Source organism: Plasmodium inui (genome assembly GCF_000524495.1).
Source record: "Plasmodium inui San Antonio 1 unplaced genomic scaffold supercont1.7, whole genome shotgun sequence".
In the NCBI taxonomy this organism is placed as follows: domain Eukaryota; phylum Apicomplexa; class Aconoidasida; order Haemosporida; family Plasmodiidae; genus Plasmodium; species Plasmodium inui.
Genome location: NW_008481841.1, coordinates 1 through 16,473, shown reverse-complemented (window position 1 = coordinate 16,473; position 16,473 = coordinate 1). Strand labels below are relative to the sequence as shown.

Here is a 16,473-nt window from a genome sequence, read left to right as displayed (position 1 = left end):
TTTTTTTGTGTGTGTATCTGTTTTATTGGCCGTGCTGAGGGATTGCCACACCCCTGTCAGCGTCACACCATGTTTACAACGGCCCCCTGTTGCCGCGTCCGGGGTTGTGGCTGATCTAGCAATGTGGCGCGGCTAGCACTCGGTCTCTTTGCACGCGTTTCGATTTTCAATGTATTTCATCCATTTCGTTTTAGTTCATTTAGTTCATTTAACTCATTTATCTCATCTCATTTTTCTCATTTTGCCCATTTTGCTCCATCCGGTCATTCTTTGTTTTCATGCGGTCGCCCGCGACCTGGTGTATAACTCCACGCGCCGACACGGATGTAATAAACAAACAGACAATGGCGCGCAGATTTTAAATTAAGAAAAAAAAAAAAAAAAAAAGAATGACTTTCTCTCCAATTGAGCGGTAAAGCGGTATGCAGTCACCCACCTTTCAAGCGAAGAGACGGGGGATAACCTGCGGGTGGCGAGCGACTGGCGCGCACGATCAGCCTCGTACGCATCATCGGCTTGGTCATTCTCTGGGCTACTGTGTTCACCTCTTCGGTGCAAGATGCTTTATGTGCCCCTCGGGTGGGTCTCTCACCCCACTCATGTGACCTTCCAAACAAAGGTGCCACACGTCGCACAGGAAGGGATAAAGTGAGTGCTTTCTTTGCTAAGAGGTACAACACAACACCTACTTAAAGTTAAAAGAAGAAGCCAAGGACCTTTCCTCCCGTGTGCTTTCTTCTTGCCTCCTCATGATCCATAATACCGTAGGGGGTTGTCAGGATTAAGTGACCGAAGAGTCGGCTGGGAAGAATGTTGGTGATGATCTTTTCGATCTCGTCCAGCTTCACGTCGTACCTGCGGGGGGAGCGGAGGGAGGGGGCGGCATGGTAAGAAGGGCGGCATGGTAGGGGGCGCACCGTGATAGGGGCCACACCGTGATAGGCGGAGCATCCTCATACGGATCTTGACACACCAAATCGTTGACAAACCGATTAACCCTCTCGCGAAACTCACCGGGGTGATATGACGGCGCACTTGTTTATTCGTCCCAGGAGGTTCACCACAATCTTTCCCGATCGATGATCATCTACAATTTCAAAGTTGCCAATGTACCCCTTCTTCTGCATGTACTGCAAGAATTTCACGACGACTTTGGATGAGGGCCTTATCAGCACCTGTCGCCTTCCTCTCTTCTCCGCGTTGTTAATCGTTTTTAGGCAGTCAGCCAGTACGCTCATTCGAACCATCTGCGGGGGGCACGCACGTTTGGTCACATGAGTGAACAGAGAAGAAACAAAAAAGTGGAAAAAAAAAAGAAGCAAAAAAACAGAAGAAACAAAATGGAGAGTAAATTTTGCACATATGTGAGGTGGCTGCCTTATGATGGGAGAAGGAGATCATATCGGTCCTGTCGCTCTGAAGTTGCTTGGCCATGTAAAAAGGGAAGGGGAGGCTTTAACTGATGGAGGGAGAGGCAGTGGCAATGCCAGAGTAACGGCCTAATGACGGCGAGCAGGATCCTCAAAGAAAAGCAATATGCCTCTCTCCCTTCGTCAGTTAAGCCTCCCCCCCTTCCGCATCACTTGCAATCCCCTCAACCTTACCTTAACTAAAGAAAAAGTATTCCAATGATTGCAAAAAGAGATTTCCTCAAGCGAGGCAGTTCTATATATTTCTTTTTCCCCTTGGGGTGAATTATATGAAAAAAGTATAGTAAGCTAGCGCGAAATGAAAAAAATGGTCAGCGGTGGGAAGAAGAAACTTAAAACGGGAAGCATGAAATTGTAAAGCAAAAAAAAAATGTTCGCGAAATGGTAAGCCAGTAAGTACAATACATATAATGTTGTAAGGAAAAAAGAAAAAAAAAAAAAAAATTGCAATCAAGTCGCGGTAAACTGGAGGAAAAGGTGCAGGATTCAGCTTGTTCGCTTTGGAACGTTTTTTCTTTTTTTCTCTCTGTTCCTTTCTTTTCGGGGGAGACAACACCCTCTTGTCGCGATACCTTTTTCCTTTCTCAAGAAGGATGTGGCGAGCGTTACCCTTCTCTCCAGCTTTGGTTCGTCGTGGCCTCTCCTCCACAGGCGCAGATGTGAAGAGGTGGCGCCACGGTATAGGGGAGTGCATAAAATAGCGGCGCGACCCTCTTTTTCTTTTTGCCGCCCATGCAAAGTGCACAGCACGCCGCCGCAAACATATGACATTCTGGTGACGAGGCGAGCATACACGTTTGGTTTGTCCCCATCGGCGCTGTGAAACCTGGAACCAGAAAAATGAAAGAAGCGCCGGGGGGAAAAAAAAGAGGAAACACATATTTACACGGTTCTATTAACACCAATTTGAACTTAAACTCTCCCCCTTTGTCGCTTCTCCGCGTCGCCTACAACATGCCCCAAGGAAAACGCGACACATGGCTGCTCAGTTAAAAAAAATAAATAAAATAAAATGATAAAATTAGCAACGGAGCGATTGTACGCATAACTTCATTTTTGGAACCCTCGAGGGGTTGTTCCTCTGCGGGTTTATAGTCAGTCGATGTCCGGACGAGCTCTTCGAATAGAGGACCCCACTGACAAATGGACCCCTAAATGCACTACCCCCCCAACACTCCTTCTTGGTTTTAGTTCCTCCAAAGGGATGGGATGACGACGGTGTTGGTCACACGGGATTGTATACCAATGGGTATGGTGACCCCCCCTTCACTGATCTCCCCCTGCTGGTAAGTACTCTCCAATGGAAGAAACTGTGTCTTGTTCTGCGTAAGGGTCGGTCGGTGGAACACCCATGTAACTGCCTGGCATAGGAAGCTGTGCCCTTTTGCGCGTGCGCACATGTATGCCCACATGACAGATAAAATTTAAAAAGGTACCTAACTGTGGAAATATTCTTCACCAAAAAAAAAAAGAAAAAAAAAAAAAAAAAAAAAAAAAAAAAAAAGGAGGAGGGAGAAGAAGAAGCAAAAGCCATAATGCTAAGCAGAAGCATAAGACGAAGCAGATGGAGGAGACAAAGACTATGATGGAAGGCGGGTGGAAATAACTTAGCCTGCGCTCGGGGAACGCGGCCAACAAAATGCGTGTCAAAAGAAAAGAAAAAAAAAACATTTTTGTGTGCATGGCTCTCCTCATGTGGAAAGACATTCCCCATTTTAACATCTTCAAAATGGGTGACGGACGTAGGGGTGAGACATGTGTTCAGGGGCTAAGGGGACCACCTGTCTGTGTTAACCCTCCCCTGGGAAGGGATGTCGCATAACATCGCACCGCTCTTCATCTTGCCACCGATCCACCGGTGGTCTCAATCGAGCATAATGTCATTTCGGTGATGAAAATTGGCGTAGCGAAGTGGCAGACGAGTGTTGCGTTTTCGAGCTTCTTTTGCGAGGCTCATATAGGTGCTTGCTTTTTCCTGCATCGATGGTGACCAAGGGGGGGAGGGAAGTCGCGCGAGGGGGTCCCCAATGATGCCTATCCCAGTGATGGCTGTTCTGATTATAACTGTTCTAATGATGGCTTCTCCGAACTGCTAACCCTTCCTGCCAACCCTGCTCATACATTTCTCCGGCGAATCCCCTCCTGCACGAGCTTCTCCGTGAGGTTTCCCGTGAACTGCGTCAGGTGGCTGGTAGCCGTCTGGCTAATCTTCTTCACCGTGCTGTCGATCGTCTTCTCGTGCTTTAACAGGATGGGCCGAATGATATAATTGTACACCGTTTCGGCGCCCCTGACTTGGGGCATATACAGGTAGAGGAGAAACAGTAACTTGAGCAGATAGTAAAAGGGGACCCAAAATAAAATGATATCAATAAGGTACTCGAAAAAAAAGAAGAGAGAGTACACCACCCAGTAGGTTAGCCACAATTTCGTTTCGTCTTTGCATTGCGACTCGACTGCTTTGAAGGACTGGTAGGCTGTAAGAGGGAAAAAGCGGCATTGTGGAGGGGGCGCACCACTGTGGAGGGGACGTGGCACTGTGGAGGGGACACGGCACTGTGGAGGGGACACGGCACTGTGGAGGGGACACGGCACTGTGGAGGGGGCACGGCACTGTGGAGGGGGCACGGCACTGTGGATGGGACGCGGCATTGTGGAGGGGACGCGGCATTGTGGAGGAGAAGCAACACGAGGGTGTTGAAACTACATCGTGGAGACTCACCTGGGTAAGCAAAACCAACGACGTTGCAAATGAGGGCCGCCCCCCAACCGAAGATAAGCGAGAGGAAGAGAAAAACACCAACACCCACAATGACGTAGGAAGGCTTGATGCCATACTTCTTCCCCAGGTCATCCAAAAAGGGATACTGTTTTACATGCTCGTCTATTTTGTCCAAAGTTTTTCCCAAATCGAAATTGTTAATTGAATCTCCTAGGACTTTGGAGGATAGCCTCTTGAAGGCATTCATATTTTGGGAGCTCCCCCCTCCTCCGTACTTGTCCTGATCCTTGTCTTTATTCTTGGAGTATAGTTTCGCCTTCATTGGTTCGTCTGTCTATGTGGTTGCCTGGGAGTTTATCTGTGTGGTTGCGTTACTACCTGTCAGTCTGCTTGCCTGCCTGAGGGGGGTGAGCTGAGTTGCATATATGTGCGACGTGACGTCACAAGAAGGGTCACAATAAATGGGGGTACAATGGGGGCGGTAGAAGGGGACGAAAATGAGCTCAACCACTGTGTGTTGTATCTTCGGCTGGGATTCCTCGCCAGACATGTGTGACGAGTTTCTCCCCTGTTGCTTCCCCATCGTCCGGTTTCCTTTTCCGGGTTGTTGCTTCCCTATACCTGGTGACGGATTTCCTCTCTGTTGCAGCTGCTAAGCTTTGTACAGAAGGTTACGCGGCGAAGTGGATGATGGGGTGGGAGAGGTCCTCAGCTTTGAGGGGACTAGTGGACGACTGGTGATGGAACTTTCGGTGAGCCGTTCGCAGGGCTTGTAGTATGCAAAGGAAGGTTGCCAGAAAGGGGCTGCAACTGAGCAGCAGCGGGCCAGGAAAAAGAGCGAGAGAAGTATGAACACGCGTGAGCGCGGCGTGGCACAGCACGGCTTCGGCTTCTGCCCCGGCGAACCTCAGCGCATTGGCTCCAAGTGCATTTTTAGTTTTTCGTAGAGGTGGTCCCTAGCGTTTCACTGGAAGGATTTCGCACGTGGCTTCCTCTCTTGGTATCAACACCGGGTATTCCTCGATTGGCGTTTCCTTTCGCTTCTCCAGGAGGTCAACTGCGCCGCGCTCCTTTCGCTTGACTGACAAAAATGGCATTGCCGGCATAAGGGCACATACAAGGGGAGGTGACGAAGATCGTGATAAATGAAAAAGCCCAATTGAAAAGAAAAAGAAAAAAAAAATGTCGAAGTAGATCGCGGAAATGAAATGATGCAGAGCTGCGTTTGACTGGTAGATACGCGTGAGGTGTGCGCAGTGCGGGGGAGAGTCAGGCCCGCAAAAAAAAAAAAAAAAAAAAAAAAAAAGGAAAAAAAAAGGAAAAAAAAAGGAAAAAAGAAGAAAAAAAGAAGAAAAAAAAGAAAAAATGCATATATCACACGGACGACGTATACGAAATGTACCACGTAAGATTAAAGTTAAAAAGGCACGTCATTTGGCTGAATGCCCTCTCCTAGCGAATTCGCATGATCTAGTTTCTCTGCCTGCCCGATGGAGAAACAGACAAATGGGGAATAACGAACAAGGAAAGCCTCTCCTAAAAAAGAGAAAAGAAAAAAATACACCAATTCTACTATCCGATGGGAAGGAAGAAAAAAGTTTTGCCTCCCCCCTAAAAAGGAACACATTGGGGTGATGTTAAAAAGGGAGTTTTATCACCTCACATTGTTCAGGTTTTCTCACCAAATGGAAGAAATAGTTTCCCCTGCTCGGGTCCTACGTGGACGTAGCGAACCAGTTGGCTTGGCATCTAGCCTCGGGGACGCGCTTCCTTCTTTGCATGTTTCCCATGTGGAGGCAAATCCGTACAAATTGTCAATTCGCGTCACAACTTAGCAGAGCAGTTTTTTTGTGCCAAACGTGGCCCAGTTGCTGAAGCATCATGGGAAAGGGAATGCCTCTGCTGCCAACAGATCGTTGTCTAGTCGATGGAAGCTGGGTGCACCTCCGACATGTAAGAGTGAGTTAAATAGGAGTTGCCCTCTCGAGGTGCGGAGGTGAGGTGCTACGAAGCTGCTCAGCTGCTGAGCAGAGTCGTACGTCGCTAAAACAACAAAAAAATGAGCAATCAGTAAAGAGAACAGAATTGGTCTACCTTTTCTCTTTCACGTGAGATGCATCCCCCCCGATTGGAAATGTAATAGCGCGTCACCCATTTGAACGATCATATAAGAGGAGCAAGGGGGAAGGGGAGCTTCCGGAAGGAGGACACACAAGAAGAGGGGGTTGGTTGGCCGGTTGCTAATCAGGAAGGCGGGTAAATCCCCCTTGATGGTTTTTATTTCAGGGGATAGGCGGAGGAGGAGCGGCGGGTCACCCATCTTGCAATGTTTTCCCGGGGAATGTATAGCCCCACTGTGCGGTCCCCCAATAGAGGTGTTAACTTTAACGCAACGTATTAACGCATCGTTTTAAGGCAACCTTTTAATGCAACACTTCAACGAAGCGATGGCTGAGGTGACCACCACGCGAGCGTGCCATCTGCCCTGTAAAGGTGCATCCATGCAAGTGGAGTAATTCATAGTTACGTGTGCCTTTGGGAGACTTCATCCTCATTGTGGCCTATGCATGACGGTACCCTCCTTGTTCGTCCGTCTGTCCCACTGTGGGGAATACGAAATGGGGAGAGCAGAGCGTACGTATGCCCGAATGGCCGCATCACCGAATGGCCGCATCACCGAATGGCCGCATCACCGCATGGCCGCATCACCGAACGCCCCTTTTTGTTACTCCGTGGCCAAACTAAACGGTTTTCGCATTGGCAAAGGGTTTCCCGAGGGAAGGTGCAAAGCGGAAACGTGCCTGCAGGCATACACATACGAAGGAACATGCATGTGACGTCTCAGGGCAAGCAACCTTTAATCGTTCGGCGGAACGGTCACGAAAGGAAATCCACTTTAAAATTGGGACTAATCTTTTTTACAGTGCCCATTTTGCACCCCCTCCTCACCGGTTCAGTAAACCCTTTCAATTTTTGTAGCAATGTTCTTGTAGCGAACAGTGGAGTGGACATTCATCCGTTCTTTTCCCCCATTGATGCTGCAACGTCGCCAAGGGCTGCATTTTGCACATAGGCAAAAGATCCATTGGTCCCCCTTTGCCCTGGTTTCCCCCTATCCCCATGCACATCCTACAAATGGGGCTCAACACACTCATTGCTCGGTTCGCATTGGGGTCAGCTACGCCAGGCTCATGCATCTGTGTAGCACTTTCTCCCGTTTACGCGATTCGCTTCGTCAGTTTGCCTTATCCTCCGTCAGCGTGTTCCCCATAAAAAAAGGGGCTCAAAAGTAAGTGCTCCAAAGTAGGGGCTCGAAAGTGGTTGCACCAAAGCAGTTACGCGAAAGCACTAGCGTGAACGCAGTGACCCACTAATGATTACAAGTGACGCGAAAATAATTTATGGCAACATGCTCATGCCCAAAGAATTACGTACACTCTCGTGCGCGCGTGCCACTTACTTCCCCGCTCAGTCCTTTGTTTTTTTTTTCCTTTTCCATTTGGGGGAAAAGAAGGAACCCTTCAACACATTTTTTTTTTCTCTCTTTTTTTTTTCTCTTTTTTGTTTTTTCTTTTTTTTTTCCTCTCCCTGATTTGTTGCCCCATTTGAAATTACAGCCAAGGCGAATTACTCCCGATTAACGAAGAAGGTTTTTTTTGGCTCTTCTTCCAGCTCCTCTTCCTGCTCCTCTTCGAGCTCTTCCGCTTTTTTGTTCCCACTTTGCCCCCCATTTGGCTCCCTTTCTGCCCCCATCACTTCTTGAGCCCTCCTGCCCCCAGATCTTCTCTTGCATTCCTTTCTCCCTCTTCCTCTTCTTCCCCATCGATCCCCCCCCGTCCACTTAAAATGTCAAAGGGTAGCAGTAAATATGTGATAGACCCCATAAGCGTCAAGACCGCGTGCACAAGTGACGAGTCGTACATTCGATGTGTTGAGTATGGGAAGGGGAAGGCCCATTTGCCCAATTTGTCGCTGCTAGTCAAGGCCATCTTGGCTGGCTTCTTCGTCGGCGTCTGCGCGCACGCCTCAGGGATAGCAGGTTATATATGCTGTAGGGGAGAGAGGATTGAAGTGGGTCTCACAAAATGGCTGAGATGACGGATGTCCAATTTGTCTGGCCCACTTTACAGACTTCGCAACTATGTTGCCAAAAAGGGGCTAACTCGCTCCTCGGATAAGCGGCCCCTCGGATAAGCGGCCCCTCGGATAAGCGGCCTCTCGGATAAGCGGCCTCTCGGATAAGTGGCCTCTCTCATAATCTGCTGCCTCACTCATAACCTGCTGCACCACCACCCCCCCTGCAGGAGGCCACTTCTACTACCACAAACTGCGAGAACATGTGGGCATCTCCATGAGCGCGTTTGTCTACGGATTCACCTTCCCGATAGCTTTCCTGTGCATCATAGCCACTGGATCGGACCTCTTCACGGGAAACACCCTAGCCGTGACGACAGCTTTGCTGCAAAGGAAAATTACTCTCCTGCAGTATCTGCGAGTAATGACGATATCGCTCTTTGGCAACTACGTGGGAGCAGTATCCTTTGCCTTCTTCATTTCGCATTTATCAGGGGCGTTCAAAACGAATGAAGACATTGCTAAGAATCACATTTTTCAATTTTTAAATGACATATCGGAGAAGAAAGTGCACCATAAGTTTATCGAGTGCGTCTCTCTGGCTATTGGTTGCAACATCTTTGTCTGCCTAGCTGTGTATTTTGTATTGACAATTAAGGACGGAGCCGGGATGGTCTTCAGCGTCTTTTTCGCTGTCTACGCCTTCGCCATTGCAGGATACGAGCACATCGTCGCCAATATGTACACACTCAATCTCGCCCTCATGGTTAAGACGAAGGTCACTTGCTCGGAAGTCTACCTCAGTAACTTGCTTCCTACGCTTATTGGAAACTACGTGAGTGGGCGAGGAAGAGACACGAGCGCTGCGAAGGGAGAGTATCGCGAAGCGAGAGCAACGCGGACAACTTTTTGTGTGCCTCGTGTGGCACGCCAAAGAGGCATTACCCAAGAGAGATTACCCAAGAAAGATTACCCAAACGAGATCATCGCGGCGAAGCGCTGAACGTGGTTCGAGCCCCCCTTGACCGCTTAACCGCTTGACCTCTTAACCGCTTGACCTCTTAACCGCTTGACCTCTTAACCGCTTAACCGCTTGACCATGCGCATTTGCGTCCCTTCCCCGTAGCACCGTGTAGTTAATGTCTTCCCCCCCCTCCCCTTCACAGATCGCCGGAGCGGTGGTTCTGGCGTGCCCGCTGTCCTACCTTTATCGCCATAGCTACAGGGACTACGAAAATACACGTGGCGATGGGAGCAACTTTGGTTTGAAGAGGTAGATGAAGGAGAAGCAACCGGGTCGCTGCGTCTCTTCCCCGGGAGCGGTGCACCTCCATATGTATGTATATATATCATCCTGTGTCTTTTTTTCTGCCGACACGTCTTTACACCCCTGTTGTTAAATACATCCCTCCCACTTTCCCCCCCTGGATGCAGTCTCGCCATAGAAATGCAAACTGGTAGCAGTGGCAAGTGAGAATGGACGGACGGTCAGACATCCCTGGCGCAATGCAAGTCGAGACGAAATTTTGTTTATCCTTTTCTCCCTGTCTCTGGCTTGTTCGCCACGTGAATGCACGTTTGTAGTTTTATGCATGCCTGCAGTTGCCTGCACGTGCCGAAATGTATGGTGCCATTTACAGTCAAACGCATCTATTTTCAACCCGCATTTTTCACGCCAACGTATGTCTACATCTATATGTGTATCCTGTGAATTAGAACCCGTTTGTGTCCATTTTTAATTGATTCTTTTACCTCTCTTGTTTTCCCCTAGTTGGCTTAATTTTTTTTTTCATTTTTGGTTTTTTCCTTCTTTTTTTTCTTTCTTTTCTTGTTTTCTTTCCCTTTTTTGCTTTTCCTTTTTTGCTTTTTTTTCTTTTTTTTTTTTTCTTTCTCCTCACTACATCCCTGCCAACTTTTGCGTTACACACCGGATTATTTCTCACCTCTGCTACGCCATCTGCTGGCCATCCCCTCCCCCCCGGTGTGAAACACGTTTATGGGAATCATTGAATTGTAGAAATAGGTATGACTCGTTGTTCTTTTTCTTTTACGTTACCTTTTACGTTTATGTTTACTTTACCTTCTACTTTTTTTTTTTTTTTTTTTTGCACCAAGCAGAGTTCCACCCGGCGAATCGCGCCACTTGGAAGCACTCCCTAACTAGGCGACGCGTCGTGCACGTGGACCCTTCAATTTGGCTGAACAGTTCAGGGGCGTCTGCAGTGGAAGTTGGAGCTGCTGTAAGGCGGCCGAGCGGGGGATGCGCGAAAAGGGGGGCGCTCCCCCGGGGAAGTTCAACACGGGTAAAGAGGCCCACTGGGATATAGACACACTTCCCCCCTGGCGCATACGCGCTTCTCGGCGCAGCAGTAACTGTATGGACACACGTGTCGGCACGTGTGTAGAGACTCTCGCGTGTGTGTTAGGGATTCCCCGCGCAGGGTAGGACGATATTGCGGAGCTTGGCAGCGAGCTGAACGTGCGAGTTGCGCGTGCGTTCGGTTAAGTCATCGATGACGGCGAAGTTCCGACGGTAGCTGTCGAGCGTGTCCTGAATGAGCTTGACAATGGAGTCAATTTCTTGGGCTTCCTTGTCGGCCTCTCTGTTTACTTCGTCGATTTGTTCATACATTTGGTTTACTTTCTTCTGCACGACGACGACGTTTTTCTCCTCTCCTTCCACTTTTGCATTCCACTTGGCTTTCTGCTCAGCAAAGTACTGCTCCGTATCGCGCAGGATTCTTTCCTGATCCTTTTTCTTCATGCTGAGATGGTCCTTATCCGTTTTCAATGTCTTCAATTGTTTCTCGAGATCTTTTAACTCCTCCTTCTTTCCTATGTGATGTTTAATCGTATCGTTAAAGTGTCCAGTCAAAGAGGTCAGCAGCTCGACGAGTTTTTTCAAACATAAGTCAGCAACGTTTATTTTGTTTTTAATTTCTTCATTTTTTTTCTTGTCCGATTCGAAGTAGGAGACATGTTCTAGTAAGAGATTCTTCAATTCTTGGTTATATTCTTGTAGTTTTTCCGGGGAAGGTACAATCTGATCTTCGAGATCTTCTTTCTTTTGTCTGAATCGAGAAAATTGGAATATCAGCTCATTAGTTTCGTTTACAATTTTGTCCTTGGTGGCCCTTAACGAGATGATAGTACTCTGTTGTGCATTCAGATGATTCTGATTTTCGATGATTTCTTCCTCGTAATCTCTTTTTTTATTTTTTTCACTAAGGACACTGTTCTTTATCTGTTCGTAGTTTTCCAATAGAGCCTGTAATTCGTTCCTTAGTGTTTTAAGTTCAGCATCCAATGCGAGGTGTTCACTCTTGCCTTGCTCGATTTTCTTAATTTTCTTCTCATTGTCCAGATAAATCTGATCCTTATATTTGGTGAAGTGAATGAATGCATTTATAAGCTTGGTCATGTGACTGCTGACTGGTTTGAAAATATAACTGAGTGTGTTTTCCACGCATAGTATCTTGTTAATCTGTTCGCAGTGCCGAATGAAGCGCAAGTTTCCGATGGCCTGCAGGTGATTCTTCCCTTCGTTCGGAAGAATTTGAATTCCGTCAATAGACGGCATGGAGCTTTTTAAGTCCCCTGTGAACTCCTCTATCCGTATGTTATTAATGTCTTTGTTTAGGATGTGTTTTATGCACATGCTGTATACTCCCTGCATGTCTTCCGTCGTGGGATTCTTCAGCGTCCCCTGTGTTATCTCCACGCCGTACTTGCTCATCTCGCCCCGCATCTCCTCGAAGCTGAGTCTTGGCACGACCTCGCCCCCGCCGCTCATCTTGAGGAGCGGTTAGAGCGGTAGAGTGGTAGAGCGATCAGACGGGTCAGTTGGCCGCTTGCCGATTTGGCCGATCCGATGTGCTGCACTGATGGAGCCCCTTTGGGGGGGGAGACAACTGACCGCGCGACCACCTCGCCAACCGTGTGGGCATTGCGCAGACCTTGGTCGCGAAAAGAAAGATGGTGAAAAGAGCTCCCCGCGGGGTGACTACTTCTACTTTATCATCTTTTAATCGTTTGTTAATCGTTTGTTAATCGTTTGTTAATTGTTTCGTTGCATCATTTTATTTTATCTTATTTTATTTTTTTGCGAGTTATGTCTACTTCGGCCGCTTGGCCACTCCGTAACGAACACGACAGAGATGTTTTCCCGTTTGGGCCGCCTTACCCTTTGCGATTTTTTTTTTTTTGCGTGATTTTGCTTTAAAAAGGGGTAAATGCGAAGCGAGAGAGAGGCACCCGGAAGGTGAGCGCTTTGGCAGAGTGAACACATCGGTGAAGCAAACGTTTTGGAAAAATAAACGCGCGGGGGGAAAATACTGGCGTGTAATTCTTTTTGAAGTTACTCCGCCTTGTGCATACCCCCCCCCAGACGGTGCTGTCAAAAAGGAACTGCGCTTCACACCGTTGGGGGGAAATAGTCCCACTTGGTATCTTTTTTTTCTTTTTTTTTTCTTTTTTTTTTTTTCTTTTTTTTTTTTTCTTTTTTTTTCCAAATGTGCGCGCGTGCCTGTTGATATATATCTCCATCGGGAAGGAGGTACAAATCAGATGGTGCGCTCGCACAGTGGACGGTCCGACATACAACAAGAGCGAGACGGTCCCATTCTTTCACCATCCTCTCCCCAATGTGTGCATCTTTGTGTCCATCTTTGTGTACGCACCGAATGTGTGCGGTGTTTATCCAATTGTGCTGTCCGGTCGATAGGTGATTACCTCCAGTGGCATTGTAAAAGATGGGTCCTGTCCTCTTCCGATAGGTCGATTTCAGGTGGGGAGACAATTCCCCCCCCGTCCATAAACGGTGCTGCCCCGATCGCTGCCTCGGTCACTTCCTCCATCACTATCGCGATGACAAGATTGCGTTGCAGTGCCAGAGCGGCATCAGCGGTTAGCTCTCCTCTCCGTGTCATCCCCCATCACTTGGTGAACAGGCCTCCCCCAGGAGGAAACAAAACTGTGGGTAGCTTTGTCCCCGCAACGAACCCCTCACGGGGTGTGTAGCTCTCACCTTTTCCTTTGTTCACATGCAACGTCTAGAAAACGCCGTTGAGCTCACCTCCCAGCGCGTATGCAACACCCTTGTGTAGCGCCCGGAGTTTTGGGTCTCTCTTGGGCATGGCGAGAAAATACCCAAGCAGGGCATCCTCAAAAAAAAAAAAAAAAGAAACCATAAAAGGGGGAAGAACCTGTGTGGAAGCGATGATGCATTGTAGGATAGGTTACTCGCAGAAGTGGATAAAAAATTAAAAAAAAAAAAAAAAAATCTACAAATACAACGCGGCAAAAATATCGCAGGGAAAGAACAACCATCCTCTCAGCCAAAGTAGTGCCCCTTCTGGCGAATGATTTGGGGACGCCCTCCCTAAGGATGAACAGGGTATGCCTACTCGTGGCGATCTACTTAGCCCTTTCACACTCTAGCAACAGTGTAACGGAGCAACACACGGCAGCCATAAGTTTCACTCTCCAGAGGAGAAGCAACGTGTGCGTAAAGAGCAGGAGGGGAAAAAGTCACAAAGGAAGTGCGTCCCTCCCACGACCTAGCTTAAGCTTCAAACAAATCAGCATTGTAAAGCGACCTGCCAAGTTGTGCAGGTACCTTTTCTGCAAACCGTTCCATCGACGCGGAAGGAACACATGTGTCCAAGATGGAGAACAACAATTCAGAGATGCAAAGAAGGGGGGAAATAAAACAACCTATGTTTCCACAGCGCTGTCTCGAACTGGGCGCTACTACAAGGGAGGTTACCATGTAGGGAAGGCTTGGTTCCTTTTTGCATTACACGAGGGGGGTGCAGAGGACAGGAGGGGCATGAGGAAGCAGAAAATTGGGGCTTCCAAGCAGGGTGGCAACAACGAGCGTGAAGAAGAGGAACTGGTAACAGGGGGAAATGATTTGGAGGAGGCGAACAAACGAGAGGGCTCACCACACCTGAGTGGAAGGGGCCGGACAGATGGCACGCTCCACCCGAACGAGGAGAGACTCACCAAAGCGATGCAACGAGCGGAGGATTACATCAAGGGGAAAGAGGACGACGTGCTGGAAAGGAGAGAAGTGCAGAAGAAGAAAAAGATCATTGAGAAATTAAAAGGACAGGAGGACGTCTTCTCGGATAAGTTTCTGGACCTTGGGGTGTATGATGTGTTGAAGCATGTGTACGAGGCAGGTCTGTACGCTGACTCGAAGAGTTTGGTGGAGGCCGTGTGTAGGTGGATGCGCAGGGCCTACACGGCGGGAGCCTCGGAAAAGCGGCCAAAGGAGGGGCCAAATGAGAAGAGTTCACCCCGGACGGACACTTCACCCAGGATCGACACTTCACCCTGCATGGATACCTCCCGCGAGGTTCCCTACCTCGTGGAGAAAGATCTCGCAGATAACTACAGCCGAGATGGGGGGGAAAAAATCGTCAACCACTTCCGCTTGGATCCCCCAGGGGAGGAAAAGGGAAGTGATGAGATGGAGTCGCTCAAGTTGTACAATAAAAAGAACTTGAGGAAGTATTTTTTCTCCCTGAACAGAGGCAACATCCTAAAACAGCTGGTGACTGAAGGGGAGGACGAAATTCTGGAGCCTACGGAGGAGTCTCCCCAGGGAAGGGAGGAGTCAAAAAGACACGACGAAAAGAGCGTACCAAACGAACAAGTAAAAAACGTTTTATCCTCCAACAGCCTCCTCAATTGCGACTTGGATACCTACGTCGATAGCGAGAGGTACCTAAAATCCAACGTCACCATCGAATTCAACATATATGACACGTTTAGCGACCGAGTGATTCTAAATAATAAGAACACAAATTCGACCATGCTGGAGTTTCCTCTCATGTATAGCCACCAGATTATACAGAAATGCATTTTAACAATGAAGAAGCTAGAGAAGGCCATCTTCTACATTAACAATACCTTCCTGTTTGGTCTCTTCTCCCCTCAAGAGGAACCCATGAATGATGAAGACAGACGTGTATACGATGTGCTTACCAGTGAGACCTGGGTGAAGATGGAGATATACCTCTGTAATATTTACAGGATGGATGAGAAATGGTTAGGCATCACTCCGGAGACGTTTGCCGATGAGGCCAAAGCGAACAGTTTTCTGCAATCCTACTCGGGGGGCGCGACGAGCAACTTGGTTTGCAAGCCGGAGGGGGGACAACTAGCCACCGGGCAAGCAGGAGAGTTTCCCACCAGGTTGGAGGAGGATCAGATTGCCAGGTTGGAGGCGGATAAGACTTCCACGATGGAGGCGGATAAGACTGTCACGCTGGAGGCGGATAAGACTTCCACGTTGAAGGCGGACCAGACTGCCACATTGAACGAAGATGCCCCCCCCGCTGCTACCACTGCGGCAGGTGCTACCGATGCTACCGCGGTTACCGCTACTACCGCTGCCACAGATGCCTCCTCTCCGCGCAGGGCCGAAATAGAGCGGAGGCGAGAGGAGTACGAATCGAAGAAGGACATCGCAATCAAGAGCGAGTTGCTAATGAAGAAGCTGGAAAATGAAATGAAATATGACCCGAACCACTACATGTGGAAGGACCTCTACCCACAGCTAGACGACCGAGGAAAGGAGAGAACGGACAAATACTTCAAAAAATTCGAAAAAGAGATGAGCGAAAATAAGTGTAGCCGCGGTTACACAGATAACATCAAAAAGAAGCAACAGTTAAAAGGTTATGACATCGGAGAGAAGATCGAAGGTAGAGCAAAGCATTATGTGTGGCAAGAGACAATGTACGCGTTCGTTCTGTATTTCCCACTGCGACCATACGTCAGAAAAGATGATATCAACATCGATATGGACAATACATTTTTCTTCCTTTCAATACGGGGACATACCGTTGTAAAGGATTTTTTCAACAAGCCAGTTAATGCTGCCGACTCGATTTGGTCCCTCACTGACAGGGAAGAAGACGTGGTGGTAGGAAGTAGCTCCATGCAGAAGGGACAGGAAAAAATAAGTCGAGATGAATTCCCCCTGCTGGCGATTACCCATACGGATGATTCAGAGATCCAAAAAATGATGAAGTGGAAATATTGCCTCGTCTACAACATATACAAAGACAACAATCACAGGTACATGTGGGGATCCATATTTAAGGCGTCCTGATCCGGGGCGCAGAAGGGGAAGAAGAAGGAGAACAGCGCAAGTGGGATACTCGGCTGCAAACATGAGCAGCTATACGCATGTGTGTGTCGTTCCCGCCTCGATTGGTGACTTCCTAGGCACAC

The 16,473-nt window shown here is 48.3% G+C and overlaps 5 protein-coding genes across 5 annotated transcripts; 2 read left to right on the top strand and 3 right to left on the bottom strand.

The window, feature by feature from the left end:
* Positions 1-695: 695 nt before the first annotated feature.
* On the bottom strand, positions 696-1,247 carry C922_02038 (40S ribosomal protein S15a; the record flags this gene model as incomplete). Its single annotated transcript, XM_008817637.1, has 2 exons — positions 696-855; positions 1,015-1,247. 2 exons carry the CDS (start codon positions 1,245-1,247, stop codon positions 696-698), a joined length of 393 nt encoding a protein of 130 aa, XP_008815859.1.
* A 2,298-nt stretch (positions 1,248-3,545) lies between these two features.
* On the bottom strand, positions 3,546-4,474 carry C922_02037 (hypothetical protein; the record flags this gene model as incomplete). Its single annotated transcript, XM_008817636.1, has 2 exons — positions 3,546-3,907; positions 4,153-4,474. The coding sequence occupies 2 exons, from the start codon at positions 4,472-4,474 to the stop codon at positions 3,546-3,548; spliced, it is 684 nt and encodes a 227-aa protein (XP_008815858.1).
* A 3,524-nt stretch (positions 4,475-7,998) lies between these two features.
* C922_02036 (hypothetical protein) lies at positions 7,999-9,503 on the top strand (the record flags this gene model as incomplete). Its single annotated transcript, XM_008817635.1, has 3 exons — positions 7,999-8,191; positions 8,457-9,061; positions 9,393-9,503. The coding sequence occupies 3 exons, from the start codon at positions 7,999-8,001 to the stop codon at positions 9,501-9,503; spliced, it is 909 nt and encodes a 302-aa protein (XP_008815857.1).
* Positions 9,504-10,648: 1,145 nt separating this feature from the next.
* Positions 10,649-12,019, bottom strand: C922_02035 (hypothetical protein; the record flags this gene model as incomplete). The annotated part of the gene is made up of 1 exon (XM_008817634.1): positions 10,649-12,019. The coding sequence occupies one exon, from the start codon at positions 12,017-12,019 to the stop codon at positions 10,649-10,651; it is 1,371 nt and encodes a 456-aa protein (XP_008815856.1).
* Positions 12,020-13,612: 1,593 nt separating this feature from the next.
* On the top strand, positions 13,613-16,351 carry C922_02034 (hypothetical protein; the record flags this gene model as incomplete). The annotated part of the gene is made up of 1 exon (XM_008817633.1): positions 13,613-16,351. One exon carries the CDS (start codon positions 13,613-13,615, stop codon positions 16,349-16,351), a length of 2,739 nt encoding a protein of 912 aa, XP_008815855.1.
* Positions 16,352-16,473: the final 122 nt, after the last annotated feature.